Source organism: Hemitrygon akajei, chromosome 11 (genome assembly GCF_048418815.1).
Source record: "Hemitrygon akajei chromosome 11, sHemAka1.3, whole genome shotgun sequence".
Lineage (NCBI taxonomy): Eukaryota > Metazoa > Chordata > Chondrichthyes > Myliobatiformes > Dasyatidae > Hemitrygon > Hemitrygon akajei.
Window position 1 is genome coordinate 12,292,312 of NC_133134.1, and position 16,664 is coordinate 12,308,975.

The 16,664-nt window shown below is 40.5% G+C and overlaps 1 protein-coding gene across 4 annotated transcripts in view; it reads right to left on the reverse strand.

Annotated features, from left to right (window-relative positions):
* caskin1 (CASK interacting protein 1) overlaps nt 1–16,664 on the reverse strand; it is a 696,764-nt gene that overhangs the window by 69,206 nt on the left and 610,894 nt on the right. For 3 of the 4 annotated variants that reach the window (XM_073060225.1, XM_073060224.1, XM_073060223.1), the window contains exons 11-12: nt 13,168–13,386; nt 1,002–1,097 (exon numbers count right to left, since the gene is read on the reverse strand). In XM_073060225.1, coding sequence (XP_072916326.1) covers nt 1,002–1,097; nt 13,168–13,386 — 315 coding nt within the window. The remainder of the gene's footprint in view (nt 1–1,001; nt 1,098–13,167; nt 13,387–16,664) is intronic. The other variant, XM_073060226.1, reaches the window with a different exon arrangement.

Consider the following 16,664-nt stretch of genomic DNA (forward strand, 5'->3'; position numbering starts at 1 on the left):
CAGTTAGAAGCTTTTGGCCAATGAGACAACAGAATTGAAAAAACCAATTAGATAACACAATTGGAAAAGCAAGGCTGAATCTAGTAACCAGACAATCAGGTAACTTGGAGAAAAGGCCAATGATATGGTAGCATAAGCACTTCAAAAGACACATAAACAGGCAAAGAACAGAGGGGTATAAACTATCTGTAGGCAGGGGGGATAAGCGTAGATTTGTTCAAGAACAACTACTTTCTTTCAACTATTTGGTCCCCACAAGGCCCTACTCCTTATAATCATTAAACATATGAACCACACTAGTGTACACTAGTCAATAAGTTTGAAAGGGTACAGAGAAAATTTACGAGGATGTTGCTGGGACTTGAAGACCTGAGTTATAGGGAAAGGTTGAATAGACTGGGACAGTATTTCCTATAGTGTAGGAGAACGAGGGGAGGTTTGATTGAGGTATATGCCAAACCACTTCTGGAGAAAAAAAAAGGCAAGTACAGTCATGGATATTTAAAGACCATGTTTGCCCACATCATACAACATGGCACATAATCAACCAATGATATAAAATTATGAGGTGTATTGATAGGGTCAGCGCAAGCAGACTTTTTCCACTGAGATTGGGTGAGACTAGAACTAGAAGACATGGGTTAAAGGTGAAAAGTGAAATATTTAATGGGAACTTCTTCACTCAGAGGATGGTGAGTGTGTGAAATGACCGGAAGTGGTGGATACGGGTTCAATTTCAACATTAAGAGAAGTTTGTAATAGTACGTAGATGGGAGGGGTATGGAGGGCTATGATCCGAGTGCAGATTGGAATAGCCAGAATAATAGTAATAATAATAATTATAAGAATAATAATAGATGACACAGTATCTGATTGAAGAACCCCTTTGAAAGTGGTCAAACATACTTTTTTTGTCAGAAAGGGGTCCGTAGGAGTTACTCCAAAGATGTTAGAACTCATTGTGAATGAAATTTGCCAGGGGCTGCTTTCACCAAGCCTACCTGCAAATGGCTTTCGCAATACCCAGATCTCTTCTGTTGTGGTGGCAGGCTGCACTGGAGACAGATGGGAAGGACTTGATTCAGAGCCTCGGGAACCTGCAGGAACACCAGACAAATGTTCAGTCAATTGCAGAAGCATTGAAATGTGACACAGAACGAGGCCATTTAAACCTTTCTGTCTGATTGTCAACTCTCCAGACGTAATCTTGTAGTTACATAACAACTAGTGCTCATCAAAATCCCTTCATAATCCTCTCGAGCGGTGAGCTTCATAACTCCAAGCACTTCCAGGTGCCGACACTTCTCCTGTGTCTTCTCCGATACTTCCAAGTCATTCAAATCTTTGTTGTGACTATTTATCTGTCTGTCAATGGAAATAAGTGTTTCCTATTCCCTCTATTTTGTTATATTATTTGCCTCAATGGAATCACCCCTCAACTTCTTTACTCCAAAGAAAACTGACCCAGCCTACCTGTGTGGCCATAGCTAAAGTTCTCCGTTTGAATTGTATGTAAATCTCTTACGAGCATCTCTGTTCACTCCCTGTTCTCCCTTAGGGTAGTTGAATTCAATCCTCCTGGTTTAAGCTACAACTAGACGGTCCTGATGAACTCAGCAGGTCGGGCAGCATCCGTTAAAAGGAGTAGTCAACGTCTCGGCCTGAAACGTTGACTGCTCCTTTCAATGGATGCTGCCCGACCTGCTGAGTTCATCCAGCTTGTTTGTACTTGTTGATTTGACCACAGCATCTGCAGTGTACTTTGTGTTAACTAGACAGTCCTGATTGTTCCTCAGTTTTTTTCCATCATGGCCCAAGTGGAAAAGGATGGATTTGATGTAAATCAGAGGCATTTCCTATATATTGGTAATTCTATGCTTAAATGCTCAATATTATAAAATATATGGATAGAAAAATGGATGGCTACATAGCAGGGAAGAGTTAGATTAATTTTAGAGTAGCATAACAGGGCGACATGACATTGTTGGTCAAAGGTCGAAGGGCAGTGCTTTATGTTCTAAGCTCTAAAGTATGTAGAGAAAACTAATACAGGAAATTTGAACTCACTCTAATTTATACTGTATCACTAATGGAACAGATATTTGTGGGCCAAAGGGTGTGTTATTGTGCTGTATTGTTCTATGTTCTAATCATTAATGGTGTTTTCCACACTAAACACCCTGTGAATGATAATTGCTACGTAAAAACAGAAGGAACAAGGGCATATGTCCTCTTGAGCCAGGTGCTCAATTCAATAAACGCATGGGAGCTTCTACTCTACCTTCCCAATAACCCTTCCCGACGCTACTAATGAAATATCTCATCCAAGAATATACAGATTTATTAATCTTCCATGGCTCTCTGGGATATGGAACCCAGAAGGTTCAGCACCCCTGAGAGAAGAAATTTCTCTTCATTTCTGATTTCTCCTTATTCCAAAATCATGCACTCTGGTTCTCTGTTTCCCCGCAAGGATAAATATGCCCGAAGAATCTCATACTTTCAAAGAGATCACCACTCATTTTTCTGTTTGAACCCCAAGCACCAGTCTCTTGTATTTACATTGAAAGATTTGACCTTCTTTTGTAGCCATTACCCTTTTATTCCTCTCACACCTTACCAGTCACCCAGGCAATATGGAACTTCTCCCTGACCATGCCTCTATCTGCCTCTCTTTCCCTCAAGAACTGCACCTCTGCTTTTGTGCCTCTGTCTCTCCCTCTCTCTCCTACTCTCCCTCCCACCCTGTCTCTCTCTCTCTGTCTGTCTCTCCTTCACTCTTTCCAGCACCACTGCGGTGAAAAGTTGTCATCAGTAGTCACGAGATGCCTCGCTGTCCGTGAGTGATTGTACCAGAACAGGGACGTCCTGAAGCAAGTCTGTGAAGAGATCAGTGCATTAAACTAGAAAAGCAGAAACATATAAAACATCCAGAGACTCATGGAATAGATAGATCAGTCACTGTGCACAATGTCGAGTATAAATTTGGCTTGACCTGCCAATGCAATACACAGTCAAGGATAACAGCTGCCAGTTAAACTCACCTTACGCATTGGGCTTAAATTTCATGCAACTTTCTTGCCCTTTACTTGGAATTTTCTTTACTCCAAGATGGTAAATGAGCACTTTGTACCAGTTAACTAGCATGAATGATTTTGAGCCAGTATATTAAGGTCTGCAGATAGACCGACCTACCAGCATTTCTCAGAAGAAATACTTGTACTGTTGAGATTCTCATGTAAATGAAGAACATCCAATGGTGGAACAGGCTCTCATTGGGAAACAATGGGAATTTGGTTCAAAACCCATGCCAGATTAAACCTGGTGTGGGAACTATGACCCAACTGATCTCAAAAGGCTTTAAGAAAGAAAAAAATAATTTACTTAAAAATAGGTTTTGTGTTTTATTTAATGATTTAAAATTTATAAGTTTGAAAAATGATTCTACTTGACTTTAAATAAAATAATTTATACCTTGTGAAGTATTATTTCACTTTTAATTACTTTCAAATACTTCTGCGTGCCATTGACGTTCAAAGCCCTTGAAAGGCGTTGACCAGTTAAGAAAGTTGAGGCTTGGCTTTGCCAGTCGACAAATGCTTTCAGAAGAGACAAGCATTTTTGACTTGGCTACGGTAAGTTCAGTGGAGAGGGGAACAAGTGAACGGGGCAAGATCAGTGGCTGGTCAGCACCTGTAAAATACAGATTCTCCAGAATCAATGCCAGATTGTATGGAGGACTTTGTCATTCACATACTATTTATTCTTGATTGCTCTTGAGAAATTAGTGGTGAGTCACTTTCTATGAATTGATTCCATACTTCTGGTTTAAAGTAGTACTGCTGTGCAGAAAGTTTCAGAACTTAAACCCAGTATTGTTGAAGGAATGGTTTCTAGTAGTATGATAACTCAGATCACGTATGATGTTCTCCTAAACAGGTGATTTCCAATCTTTTTTATGCATGAGCCAATACCATTAAGTAAGGGGTCCATGCAACTCCAGAATCGGAACCCCTGTTCTAGAGAAATGTTTATTTGTCATCCTTTAAGTCAGGGGTCCCCAACCTGGGGTCCAAGGACCCCTTGGTCAATGGTAGGGGCACATGGCATAAAAAAGGCTGGGAAGCCCTGTGACTTCAGGGGTTGTATATTGATGGGATCTCAGCTGGCTGTAGAGGGCAGTCAGGGATCCACATGTTCTGGGCCAGTGTGGGCAAGAGTAAGTGGTGACTGTGGTTAGCAGCTGGGTCTTTTGGCTGTTCAGTCTCTCCGTTCACAATAACCGCTTGTTCTCTGTGGCACAGCGCGGAGGTCGCTCTCATGTAGCACAACTCCTCTTGAACAGATTTCCTCCAAGTGCAATGTCCACCCAGGTTTTAGACTTAACGTTGAATTTCTTCAGGTTGATTTTGATGTCGTCTTTGAAGAGTCTCCTTTGCCCACCAGGGGCTCACTGACTTTCTTTCAACTGAGAGTAAAGGTTCTGTTTGGGGAGGCACGAGTTAGGTGTCCGAATGACGTGACCTATCTATCGGAGATGGTGTTGCTTTATCATGGTGGAGCTGCTGTTCATGTTGGCCTCCTCCAGTATGCTGGGATTAGTGAGTCTATAGACAGTAGTCACACTCTACAGTTAATCGTACTTTTTGTTTTGTAAGATTGCTTTTATATTTATACCTATTGTGCTTTTTTTATGCTGCATCAGATGCAGAGTAACAATCATTTCATTCTCCTTTACACTTCTGTACTGAATGGCAATAAGCAATCTTGAAACTTGAATCTTGTATTCCAGATCAAAATACGGTGGAGCGAAGTGGAAACGGCAGTCCATAATGTTCCCATGTTCTTATTCCCTGAAACCCCCTGATCAGCAGGGATTACAGGGAAGTGCTGTTCAGGTAGTCTAGGAGAATAACTGGTTGCATTTTATAGATGTGCTACCGTGTTCTGGAGTTACGGTATACAACAAATATTAATTTCAAACAGTAACCAGTTTTCGGACTTGAATGCGGATTGTAGATTAAGTTTAAAATGCAGCCCAAAACAATAGTCTTTCTGGAGCTGCAGACTGGTGCTGATTGCAAACCAGGCAACATCCATTCACCTGATATGTCTGCATATGCATGAATGCATCCTAGAGTCAGTGCGGATTAACATTCATTTTGGGAGTCTGGAGTGTGGGTGTGAAGATGGAAGTATTTGAAAAAGTATACGTAATTCAAAGAAAGCATTGTGGATATGTTCTAACCGTATATTTATCCTGCGGTTAACTTTGATCTTTAGCATATAAAAATGTCATGCAATAATGTGTCAGGCAGGCTTTTTCTTCCACGAGTGTCTCGAGTATGATGCCTGCTGCTCGTTTTGCTGAATCAAGACTTCTATATCCACCAGCTTCAGTGTCTCTCCAGTGACTTTGTTCACAACAGTCACAGCATCACTGATAATGGACTGAATAAATGCTTAGGTGGGGGATCGGGGATTTGATCATTTGGCCTGTATTTGGCTGGTGTTAAGCTCCCTGCATTTTATTGGTGTTGTGCTCATCTGTTCAGTGGTGTGTGAACAAAATGAACCAGACATCAGAATCCTTCAAAGTCACTGTGCCCGTTTGTTAGACGATCCAACATTAATTGGGCATCAGGGACATTGGGTTGGCCGATATCACATTACTTTGGCACATGAGCATACTGCTGCTGGATCACTCAGAGAAACAGGTGCATGCATAGTCACTGGAAATGCATAAGTTACTTTTTAAGGACTCTGAAAGAATTAACAGAAAGTATATGCCATCATAGTTTCTGAATTTAAAATATTATTTAATTTAAAAATAAAACTTTAATAAGTAATGTATTTTTATTAATTTAACTTAGTTAATTTAAGGGGTTCTTTTCTAATCTTTCAAAAGTGGGTCATGACTGTATGGCTGCTTAAATCTCTGGTTTCATAGCACATGGATTGACTGGTCTCTGCTATGTCTGTACTACATTTAACTTCACCCGCTCTAACGCCAGATTAAAATAGAGCCAATTTTTTATTATGTGATCCATCAGGTCTCTATAAAGCCTTTTGGACAAACAATAACCCTTCTGTAACTAGGTCAAGGACACCACTTGGTTATTGCAAGTGACAGCGGAAAAGCTGGAGGGAAAAGCTATATTTAATATGCCTGAGTGACATCAGTATCTAATAAATTAAAGCATACAAGTACTTGTATAAATCCAGAAGGTTTTACCACCCTGAGATGTTTTAAATTATTTTGTTGCCAATGAAGTATTTTGAAAAACTAAAATAAGAAAAAAACTGCAATCCAATAATGAACAGACAGTTTGTTTTCTCGGAGATAGAAGAAACTGCAGATTCTAGAATCCAGAGCAAGAGAAAAACAATTTGTTGGAAAAACTTAGTGAGTTGCACAACTTCTATGGGGGAAAGGATGCTTCAAATCAATGTTTTGGCCTAAAACCCTGAATCAGAAGTGAGAGGGGAGATGAGGGAGGGTGAGAAAGGGACCTGTAACTGACTGGATGAAATGAAGGATGGTGGGCAGATTAGTTTTCTGGCTAATGTTTTATTGGCAGCTCCTAGTTTGGTTTTGTGGTAGTATCTGGACTTATTTACATTGCTGACATATGGACACATGAGTTCTAGGTCCAATGCGTTATCCAGAAGAAGTCACCTCCAACGGGGCAACAGTTCCCCAGCAATGCACCCCGCCCCCGCCCCCCCACAATGGAATGAATGCCAACCTGGACCAAGCTGCAGAAGGTTGTAAACTCAGCCAGCTCCATCACAGGAACAGCCTCTTCACATCCAGGACAGCTTCAAGAAAGCTGCATCCTTTATTAATGACCCTCAAAATCCGGGACATGCCCTCTTCTCATTACTACCACCAGGGAGGAGGTAAGGAGCTTGAAGACACACATGCAACATTTCAGGACCAGCTTTATCCCCTCTACCATCAGATTTCTGAATGCTCTATGAAGCGATGAGTACGATCTCACTATTTTGCTCTCTTTTTGTGCTGCTTACTTGAGGGTGTTTGACTTCATCATCCTTTCAGGCAGTGAGCTCTAGACCTCACTACTCTTAAGGTGACAGAATATTTTCCTCAACTCCTCTCTCTCCTTTTACTAATAACACTATTCTTTGAATTAAGGTACTTCAGAAATCCTTTGTCAGGTCTTCCCTTTATGGTAAAGTGAGTAGCTGATAAAATACAGATACTCACTTTAGGAGGACCCAGTCTATCTATTTATCTGCCAGTGCGCCACTGGCATTTAGGGCAACAATGAAAGTCCTCCACCTCTGTCTGTCCTTGGCCATCTTCTCTACGATGCCCCAGGTGTGGTTCAGGGTCCTCATTTCTGTCTTCAAGGTACAGCCTTTAAGTTGTCTTTGGTCTTCTGCGTTTCCTCCGCCCTTCAGGGGTCCGGTGAAGTGCTGTCTTGATGATGGAGTTGGCCTCTCTTCCCATCACATGTCCAATCCATTTCCACCGTTGCCTCATGATGATCGTGGCCATGTCCTCTTGGTGACACTGAACGAGTAGTGTGGGTTTGGAGATCTTTCTTGGCCAGGAAATATAATGTGGAATGACAACAGCTTGGCAAGTTGGCTCTTTGTCATGCGTCAGCACTCTGACCCGTATGAGAGTGTGGAGAGGACACAGCTCTGGTACAGCTTCACCTTGGTGTGACCCAGTGGCCAACACCAATTCATGAATACTCATAACAAGCTGCTTGCCCATATGTCACCAATGTAAAAAGAAAATCATCCAAGTATATAGAGAGGAGGAAAGTTGGCCTTACATTTCTATAGACCTGGAGACTTTAAAAACTCTTGACAGTTAATGAACCACTTTTGAAATTAAGACACTGTTGTATTGTAGGAAACACAGCAAACTGCCACAGGCGATAACGTCTAGGTCATCAAATTTGTGATGTTCATTGATCGCCAAATATTGGTCAGAAAGTCAGGAAGCTCCCCTGCTCTCCTTCAAAATTGTGCAATGTGATCTTTCATGTCTTCCTGAGAAAGCAGACTCTAATTGGCAACTTATCCAAACTACGACACTTCTACAGGTACAAGAAGTCTCAGCTCTTATCCTAGATATTATAGGCTTCTTAAAGGGACCACTTATATGATAAAGATGAACTTTTGATCTGTCACTCTATCTTGTCATGAGCCTTGTACTTTATTTATCGAGCTGCTCTGCACTTTCTCTTTAGCTGTAACACCTGTCACCCTGATGTATTTACATATGGAATGGAATCCAAACAATAGCTGTTTGCTGTAACAATAAACTAATTATACTAGAAAACAAAAATTTTCCTTCCTGAATACTTTTGGTGGCATCTTATTGATTTTGAGCTGCTGATCATGAAAATCACCATGAAATTTCCCTATCACACATCATTTTTTTAAAATCACCTGTATTTGTTATTTCAATTCATAATTCAATCTAACTACAATGTTACCCACAAAGTAAGCTGAAAAATTTTCTATTTTGTCCAGGCATGCTTTGGCATGGTTAGGCAGGACAGGGTTTAGAAAGGCAATAGATTTCTATGAAGGATTTTGATATTTGAGACAGATATTTCCCAGAATACCTGATACCAAGATTAAGGACGGCATTTTAAAATTAAATAGGTCATTTGAAGAACTTCTAGTGGGACCAGAGAAAATCGCATGGAAGACTTTGAAGCATCTTGCTGGAAATTTTCTTGGCAATTACAGAGCACTAAACTACATGCAGCTGGTTGACAACATGCTTCATGCAGCCAAAACCATGAAGTGCAACATGTCACTAAATATTCATTTTCTGCATTCCCATTTAAACTTCTTCCATGCAAATCTTGGTGCTGTCAGTGATGAAAGATTTCATCAGGACATTGCGGTCATGGAGAAATGGTGTTAGGGCAACTGGAATCCATTAATGCTGGCTGATTATTGTTGAGTATTTAAGTGAGAAGCCTCAGACTCTGAGTACAAATAAAAATCATCAACAAAAGATTTTTAGCTTAGTTGAACTATTGCAAAGCATCAGCAGTGTTATGCAATTAAATACATTATATTCAATAAAAATTAATTTCTTGTTTCTCCAAATTCCTACTGTGATACAAGTAGTCTGAAATTATATTTGTGTTCATCTTCAAGCAGTCTATAATAAGCAAAATGAACTTTTGAAAAAAGCTGTTGCCCAGTGTTACCAGTGCAACAACCTCCCATAATGCATTGGAATTTCAGGTTTCAAAAGCTACTTCCAAATTAGCTGCCCTGCGTTCTGGCCTAAGGAGATACCAGACCCGAGAAACACAATACTATATCAAATATTTGCAGACACCGCTTTTGAGAAAATGTTGAACATTTCAGAAAGGTGTTTGGTGATTTATTGAGCTATTTTAGGTCTGCTTCCCAACGTAAGCAACCTGATGTTATCCTTTGAAGTGGCTATACACCTAAACAGCATGACATGATTAAATATTTGTTAAGGAAACATGGAGTGTGGCTTACATTTGTGGCATCAGGGAGTTTTACATGTCTAAATTAAATGCCGTACTTAATGCTTCCTGTGCTGGGCTAGCTACAGGGAGGGATTCTACACTCTGCAGTTTGGAGCCTTGCCTACTGTTAATTACACTGTGTAATGAGGCTTGATGAAGTCAGTGATCATTTTTGTCAGCTTCTTTGAATGGAAAAGCTGCCTTGTATTAATTCATCCCCTGTTGCTATTTATTGTCATGGCAACAAGAAGGCTGATAAATACAACTGGACTGGTAATGGTTTAATAGTCCAGAGAGAATGTTGGGATTACAGGGAGAGTTGAGGATATTTAATGCAGGTATTCAAAAGCCAGAATGGTTTGATTTATTGGGACAATCTGCTTCCAATATCTTTCAGGTCAGCAACAAAACATGAGGTTTATCAGAATAATAAGCAACAGCATGAAAAGAACATTTAGGCAGAGATCTATTGGAATTGATAGAAGCAGATTCCAAGGAGGTTTTCTGAGGTACTTGACAAGAAGGAAATTTCAGGGGTAAACGAAAATAAAAAAAACCCCTGCAGATGCTGGAAATCTGAAATAAAAACAGAAAATGCTTCGACCTGAAATGTCAGCATTGCTTCTCTCTCCACAGACACTGTTCAAAATGCCGAATGTTTTAAATTATCATTTACGGCTTAATTATCATTTAACCGTAAATTTGACTGGCGGAGCAGACTTGATGGGCCGAATGGCCTACTTCTGTTCCTATATCTTATGGACTTATGGTCTTATAAATGAATACAACTGAACAAAACAGAGTCCCTCTGGGGCCAAGGTGCAAAACATACACAGTACATTCAAAATAGCAAGCAAATAAAAATACAGTGACGTGAAAAGAAAACATATACATAGCCCAAGCCCCCGAGCAACATGTCCCGCAAATTGATGGTACAGTGCCTGGCACGTAACCCAGACTGATATTCCACTGATTGAACACTGGAGGGCAGCACTGATGGGAGAGGCAAACCCCCAACCAAGCACAGATGCCTTGCTACATCTCCTCTCCCGGACTTCAGCAGCAGGCAAGCTGCCCAGATGGAGAGTAGGTTGATCATGTAGCCTTGTAGCGTCAAGGCAGTGTCATAGATTCTTAAAGCCACAGAGCATTACAACACAAAACAGGCCTTTCTAGCCTGTGCTGAATTGTTATTCTGCCTAGTCTTAACAATCATGGACCATAGCCCTCCATATCTCTCCCATCCATATACCTATCCAAACTTTTCTTAAATGTTGCAATCAAGCCCACATCCCCCACTTCTACTTGCAGCTCTTTCCACTCTTACCACAGAATACCCACCTACTTATGCAGCCACAGTATTAGCCTAGTTTATCTACTTGGATGTCTGAAGCCATGTGGTTAGATTCAGGGATGAGATGAAAAGGCTCCAGTGAAGATAAGCACCTCCCTTTGGGATAGGTGTGACTCGAGCTGGTAGAGAGTTTCCCACCTCATTCCCATTGCCTTCATGCTACAAAATCAGTAAAATGTTACCCGGCTGTCAAGAGTGGTCAGTCACACCGTGCCTCTGAAGTTCACTGTGGACCATGGTTGTTATAAAGGCAAGAGTCAAATGGCCTAATACAGGCCAAACTGAGGAGGTTATTCAATGGTAAAACACACAAAATGCTGGAGGAACTGATGAAGGGTCTTGGCCCAAAACATTGACTGTTCATTTCCCTCCATAGACAGAGCCTGACCTGTTGAGTTCCTTCCAACATTTTGTGCCTGTCACTCAGGATTTCCAGCATCTGTATAATCTCGTGTCTCCCTATTCATTGGTAAGAGATGACACCATCCATCTAGTTATCATGAGAAAAGTCCATTGACATGACAGTGAGTCTTACACAGTTATTATATTAAGTGAAATTAAGTCTTTGTTGGATCTATTGACAATGCCACAACAGGAATCATTTCTGACAAATTTGCCTTCAGAAAGGAACTGGAGAGGACGACTGACCAGATGGCAGTTCTATAAATAACTACCAGCTGGCTGTACAGTACTTATTGCTTATTCCACAGATGTGCAATACCATGTGGAAATTAAGGGCCAGATGTGGAAGCGTCTAACCTCTTGCACTACCCCTGGATTTTGAGTTTTGGGTATTCTGTAAGTTGCTGAGTTGGGGGACTAAATACACCATGAATCTGGCCCATCAAAATGGTGATAACCTTAGCACAGCTCCATTGATTTCAATGAGATTACCCACCTCCATTTAAAGCAGTGGTTCCCAACCTTTTTGATGCCTGGGTCGCCAGGTTGGGAACCCCTGATTTAAAGGGTAATTCGAAGCATTTTGTTTTGCTTTATTTTTCTCTATTTCAGTATATATATATATATTTGGCCATTTACATTTACACTTCTATCTGTAAATTAATTTGTAATGAAAAAATCATAATGATTTAACTTACAGTATTTTTGTACTATTTTTCAGGCCTCTCCCATTACATACTGTATGTTAGGATAAGAGTGCTGTCAGCTGTCATCAGTGAGGTGTCTCAGTGGGTCCTTAGTCCCTGCCACCTGAATCGTAGACATCATTAGATGCCAGCATTGGCAATAGCTTGATCATATGAGCTTAGCAGGGCCACATGTCTGGCATGGAGAGTGACTGCAAGGCAAGAACCAGATCAATGCCATGTGGGCCATCAAGATCTTTATTTGACTTTGCAATGTGCAAAATAGACTACCTCCTTTGCACCCTCTTTTGGATTTTCACTTCCATGGCTTTGAATCTCCTCTGACCTCCTGTCCCAACCACTTGATATGGCTTGAATCACCAAATCACAAAACAGATGGAGTCTTTTTGTCTCTTTGAAAGAGCCATTCGATTATGCCCAATCTCTACCCTTCCCCAAAACTTTACAACATTTCTCCTTCAAGAACTGATTCTGCTCTCTTCTGAAATTGACTCTCAGACCTGCTTCTACTGCTGTGCAGGACAAGGCATGGACGTCGACCTTTCGATGCATTAAAAATTTTAGCCTTGTCTCACTTCAGGTTCTTTGGTGAATTGGCACCACAAACCATCATCAGAATGTGACTTAAATTTGGATGAGCCGCAGTTTTATTTCACGTGACCGCTGACTATTTTAAACATGAGACACATTTCAGCAAAACAAAGGAATATAAAAATTAAACACATGGAAATTCATGCACAATTGCTTACATACAAATAACAGGATTTCCCAGAAGTGTCCAATAAAGTAGTAGTGTTGTAGGTGTTGTGTATTTAATATTTGAGTAATATTGCATATATATATATATAAAGTTTGAGGAATACTTAATAAACTATATATATATATTTAGTATTCTTGTTCATTTAAATAATTAATTATGAGTTATATGTTTAAATGCATAAATTGCATATGTCATCACGTTACCACATGATATGTGCACTCCTCACTTAAAGTAAACACAAAGTTAGATGTGCATTTTGGACTCCTGTGTCTTCCTTTGAATAAGTTTAATGTTTTGAAGTTCCATAGGGAATGTATTCTGGATTTTGCATTCAGTTGTTTTACTGCTTCCTGGGTGGAGTGGGGATGCACTTTATTGGGATCACATTTTGGGAAACCCTGACCCAAAATAAATAAAAGAAGCATTTTGATAGACTACCTTGTCCATGAGGTAATTCTTCTATATTGCTACTGGTTCTGTGATAACCAAAGGAACTGAAAAGTGGCTGATGGTGGTAAGGAGGAGGTGGAGGGGGAGGCAGCAGGGAGTTACAGTGATGAGTGGAGTCCCCATTGACAACTGTAGTGCCATAGGCCGTGAGCTGTATCTTGTGATATTGCTGGGAACTGTAAGCATGAGAAACTGCGTCCAAAGAACCTAAAACGTTAAAACAAAGAAAGGCAAAATGTAGAAAGTAATACCAAAAAAAGCTGCAAACTTAAATGTTGTATGCAAATAATAATTATGGGCTTTATCTGTTACCAAGTCTTGAAATCCCACAGAAATAACTTTAATTTATACAATGCTATAAGTGTAACAAAAACGTCCCGAGGAACTTCTCTAAAGCAATGCCAATATAAAAAAAATAATGACAAGCCGCACAAGATGACATTAGGATATACAGCCTTAGAAATGACATTTTATATTAAGGGACCTCTTGAAGGACGAGAGACGAGATAAATGGTAGAATGTTATAGGAAGGGAATTCCAGAGTTTTGGAGCACCATCAAAGGTGATGTTATTAAACTCAGTGGTCAGAGTAAATCAGAGGGCCATCGAAACCTTGGAAGGAAAGTTATAGAGCAGGAGATGGGAGAGGAAGGGAGAGAGGAAGCCATGAAAGAATCTCCGAATAAGGGCAAGAGTTAAAATACAGGCCCCAGAGCCAGTGAGCATTGAGCTGAGAACAGCTGAGGAAAGCTAGGATCTTGGAATCAAAGAGCCAGAATCATGCTGGACCAATGCCCCTATACCTTGGCTGAATAGTTGGATATGGAAGCCTACCTCAGTGGATCATGTGATCCCAACAACCAATGGGCTTCAAGTTGTGAAGCACAGGGTGACCATGCCAGGAAATATACCACTGTTCTGCACAAATGGCAGTGAATGAAGAGAGGAAGGGCAGTACTTTGCCAGTGGTAGAAGCTGTCATTAATTTTTATTTTAAATGTCTCTGACTTTCAGAAGCATTTAAAAACTTATAATTTAAATAAATAATCTAAAAATATAATGATTCTTACTGTTTTTAAAATAATGAAATGCAACTAAATGAAATCAAAGGAATAATTAACACTTTAAAATAATGAAAAATAATTTCAATAAAGTAACTTAGCTCACCAACAAACCCTATAGCATCTGCTGATGTGGTGCAGGATCCAAACAATGACCTCTCCATGGAAACCTTGGATATTCCTGGCCACCTGTCCCTGCAATTAGGCCCTGTGGGGCTGGTTTGGAGGACAAGGAGGGGGTCCAAAAGCAGAGTGAAGTGACAGACCCTCATCCTGCTACCCTGCCCAACCCATTCCCCAGAATCTCTCTGCAAACCCTTGGATCCTGCGATCTACAATGCACATCTGGAAATCTTGGACTAACTCCACTTCAATGGGCAGAAGGCCAGTAATTCCAACCTGGCTCAATGGACTGAGGTACGATGGGGCCCAAAGTTTTGTGCCATGTCAGAAATGCTCTGGAATAGCCAAGCTGGAGGTGAGGAAGCAGGATGAGAATTTCAGAAGCGGAGAGACTGAGCTGAAGGAGAGCTGTGTGAAGTAAGCATTCAAATAGGCAGATGGAAATGAGGTCTAAAATGATCAATACATGATAATACACTCAAAGTGTGAAGCACAGTACATATTTAGTTAGGCAGTTAGATAGCAAACTCTTGTACCTCCTGGTGAGCGATTTCTTGATGTGGGTATTGTAGCTCACATGCCAAACCTCTTGGTTATAATACAAAATATAAGCCCTTCAGATCTGTTCCACCATCCAGATACATCAAAATTGCTGACTGAGACACTCCCCATTTCTTCACAGACCTAGCTATACAGAATCATTTATTCTCAGTGTTTCTTATGTCTTTATGCACCCCTCCCCACCACTGCAAAACGCGAGTTGAGATCCAGTCCTCCTCTGCCCTCTTGAGTAATGCTTCCTAACATCAGACTCAAAAAACTTGGTTGCAATAATGAGATTCTCCCAACCAGAGAACATTATTTCTTTCTTAAACCTCTCAAATTATTTCTGCGAAGAATTCAACAGCAAAGAGTTCTAAGTGTTTACATTTAATTAGCGTTTCCTAAATTTAAACAGCAAAGCCATTCAGCCCATCATTCCTGTGCCAGCCCTTTGAATAACTGAGACAGTTAGCCTCAATCTTGCAATATTTCCCAGATTTTCCTTTCCGAGTAATCAATGCACTTTCATTCAGAAAGTTCCCAATGGATTTGTCGTCATTGGCCTTTCAAAAAAAGCACATGTCAAATTACAATAATTCATAGACCCTGGTTAAATCATTAACACTGATCAATATGAACCCAATCATCAAATTATACTCTATTTTCTTCATTGCAATGCAACTAGTGGATGAAATCAGGGGTTGAAAATATAAGAGTGAGTGTCGTTGGATTCTGTATGGCGGGTGGATATCAATAAGATGGTAAGTGTACAGCGAATGAATTACAAGGGTGGTGCCAGGACTTGAGGACTGAGTATTAGGGAAATGTTGACTAACTTAGGATTTTACTCACAGGAGCACAGTAGAATGAGGGGAGTTACAGAAGTATACAAAATTATGAGGGGTATAGATAGGGTAAATGCAAGCAGGCTTTTTTCACTGAGCTTCGGAGAGACTAGAGCTAGAGGTCATGGGTTAAGGGCTAAAGGTAAAATGTTCACGGAGAACAGGAGGGGAAACTTCTTCACTCAGAAGGTGGTGAGAGAGAGGAACAAGCTTCCAGCAGAAGTGGTGGATTTGAGTGCAATTTCAATATTTAAGAAAAAATTGGATACATGGATGGGAGGGGAATGGAGGGCTATTGCTCAGGTGTGGTTTAATGGGACTGGGCAGAATAACAGTTCAGATAGTGTGCCACTTTAGTGTAGCGGTTAGTGCAAAACTATTACTGCTTCGGGTGTCAGAGTTCAGATTTCAGTTCCGCTGTCCAATGTAAGAAAGTTCTTAATGTGTGCGTGTGGGTTTTCTCCAGATCCTCTAGTTTCCAAAGATGTACCAGATAGTAGGATAATTGGTCACTGTAAATTGTCCTGTGATTAGGCTAGGGGTTAAATTGGTGGGCTGCTGGGTGGACTTGTTCTCCAAATAAAAATGACCTGTATCTCCAAATAAAAATGACCAAATTGACCAAAATGAATAGATGGGCCGAATGGCCTGTTGCTGTGTCGTTTCTATGACTGTATGACACCTAAGAAAAAATAAAGTACTCGAGAATCTGACAGGAAGTGACATGCAATGACAAAGCTACAGATAATTTAAAGCACTGACCTATAAACATTGGAAATTCAGACATTTATTGCACATCAGAAGAAAATTAAATGCTTATTACCACTGACTATGAGGTTCATATGGCGTGCCGCCCTTCTCATTTTCAAGGATAATGTTAGGCTGAGGCACTCATCTGTGAAGATAAACTGGT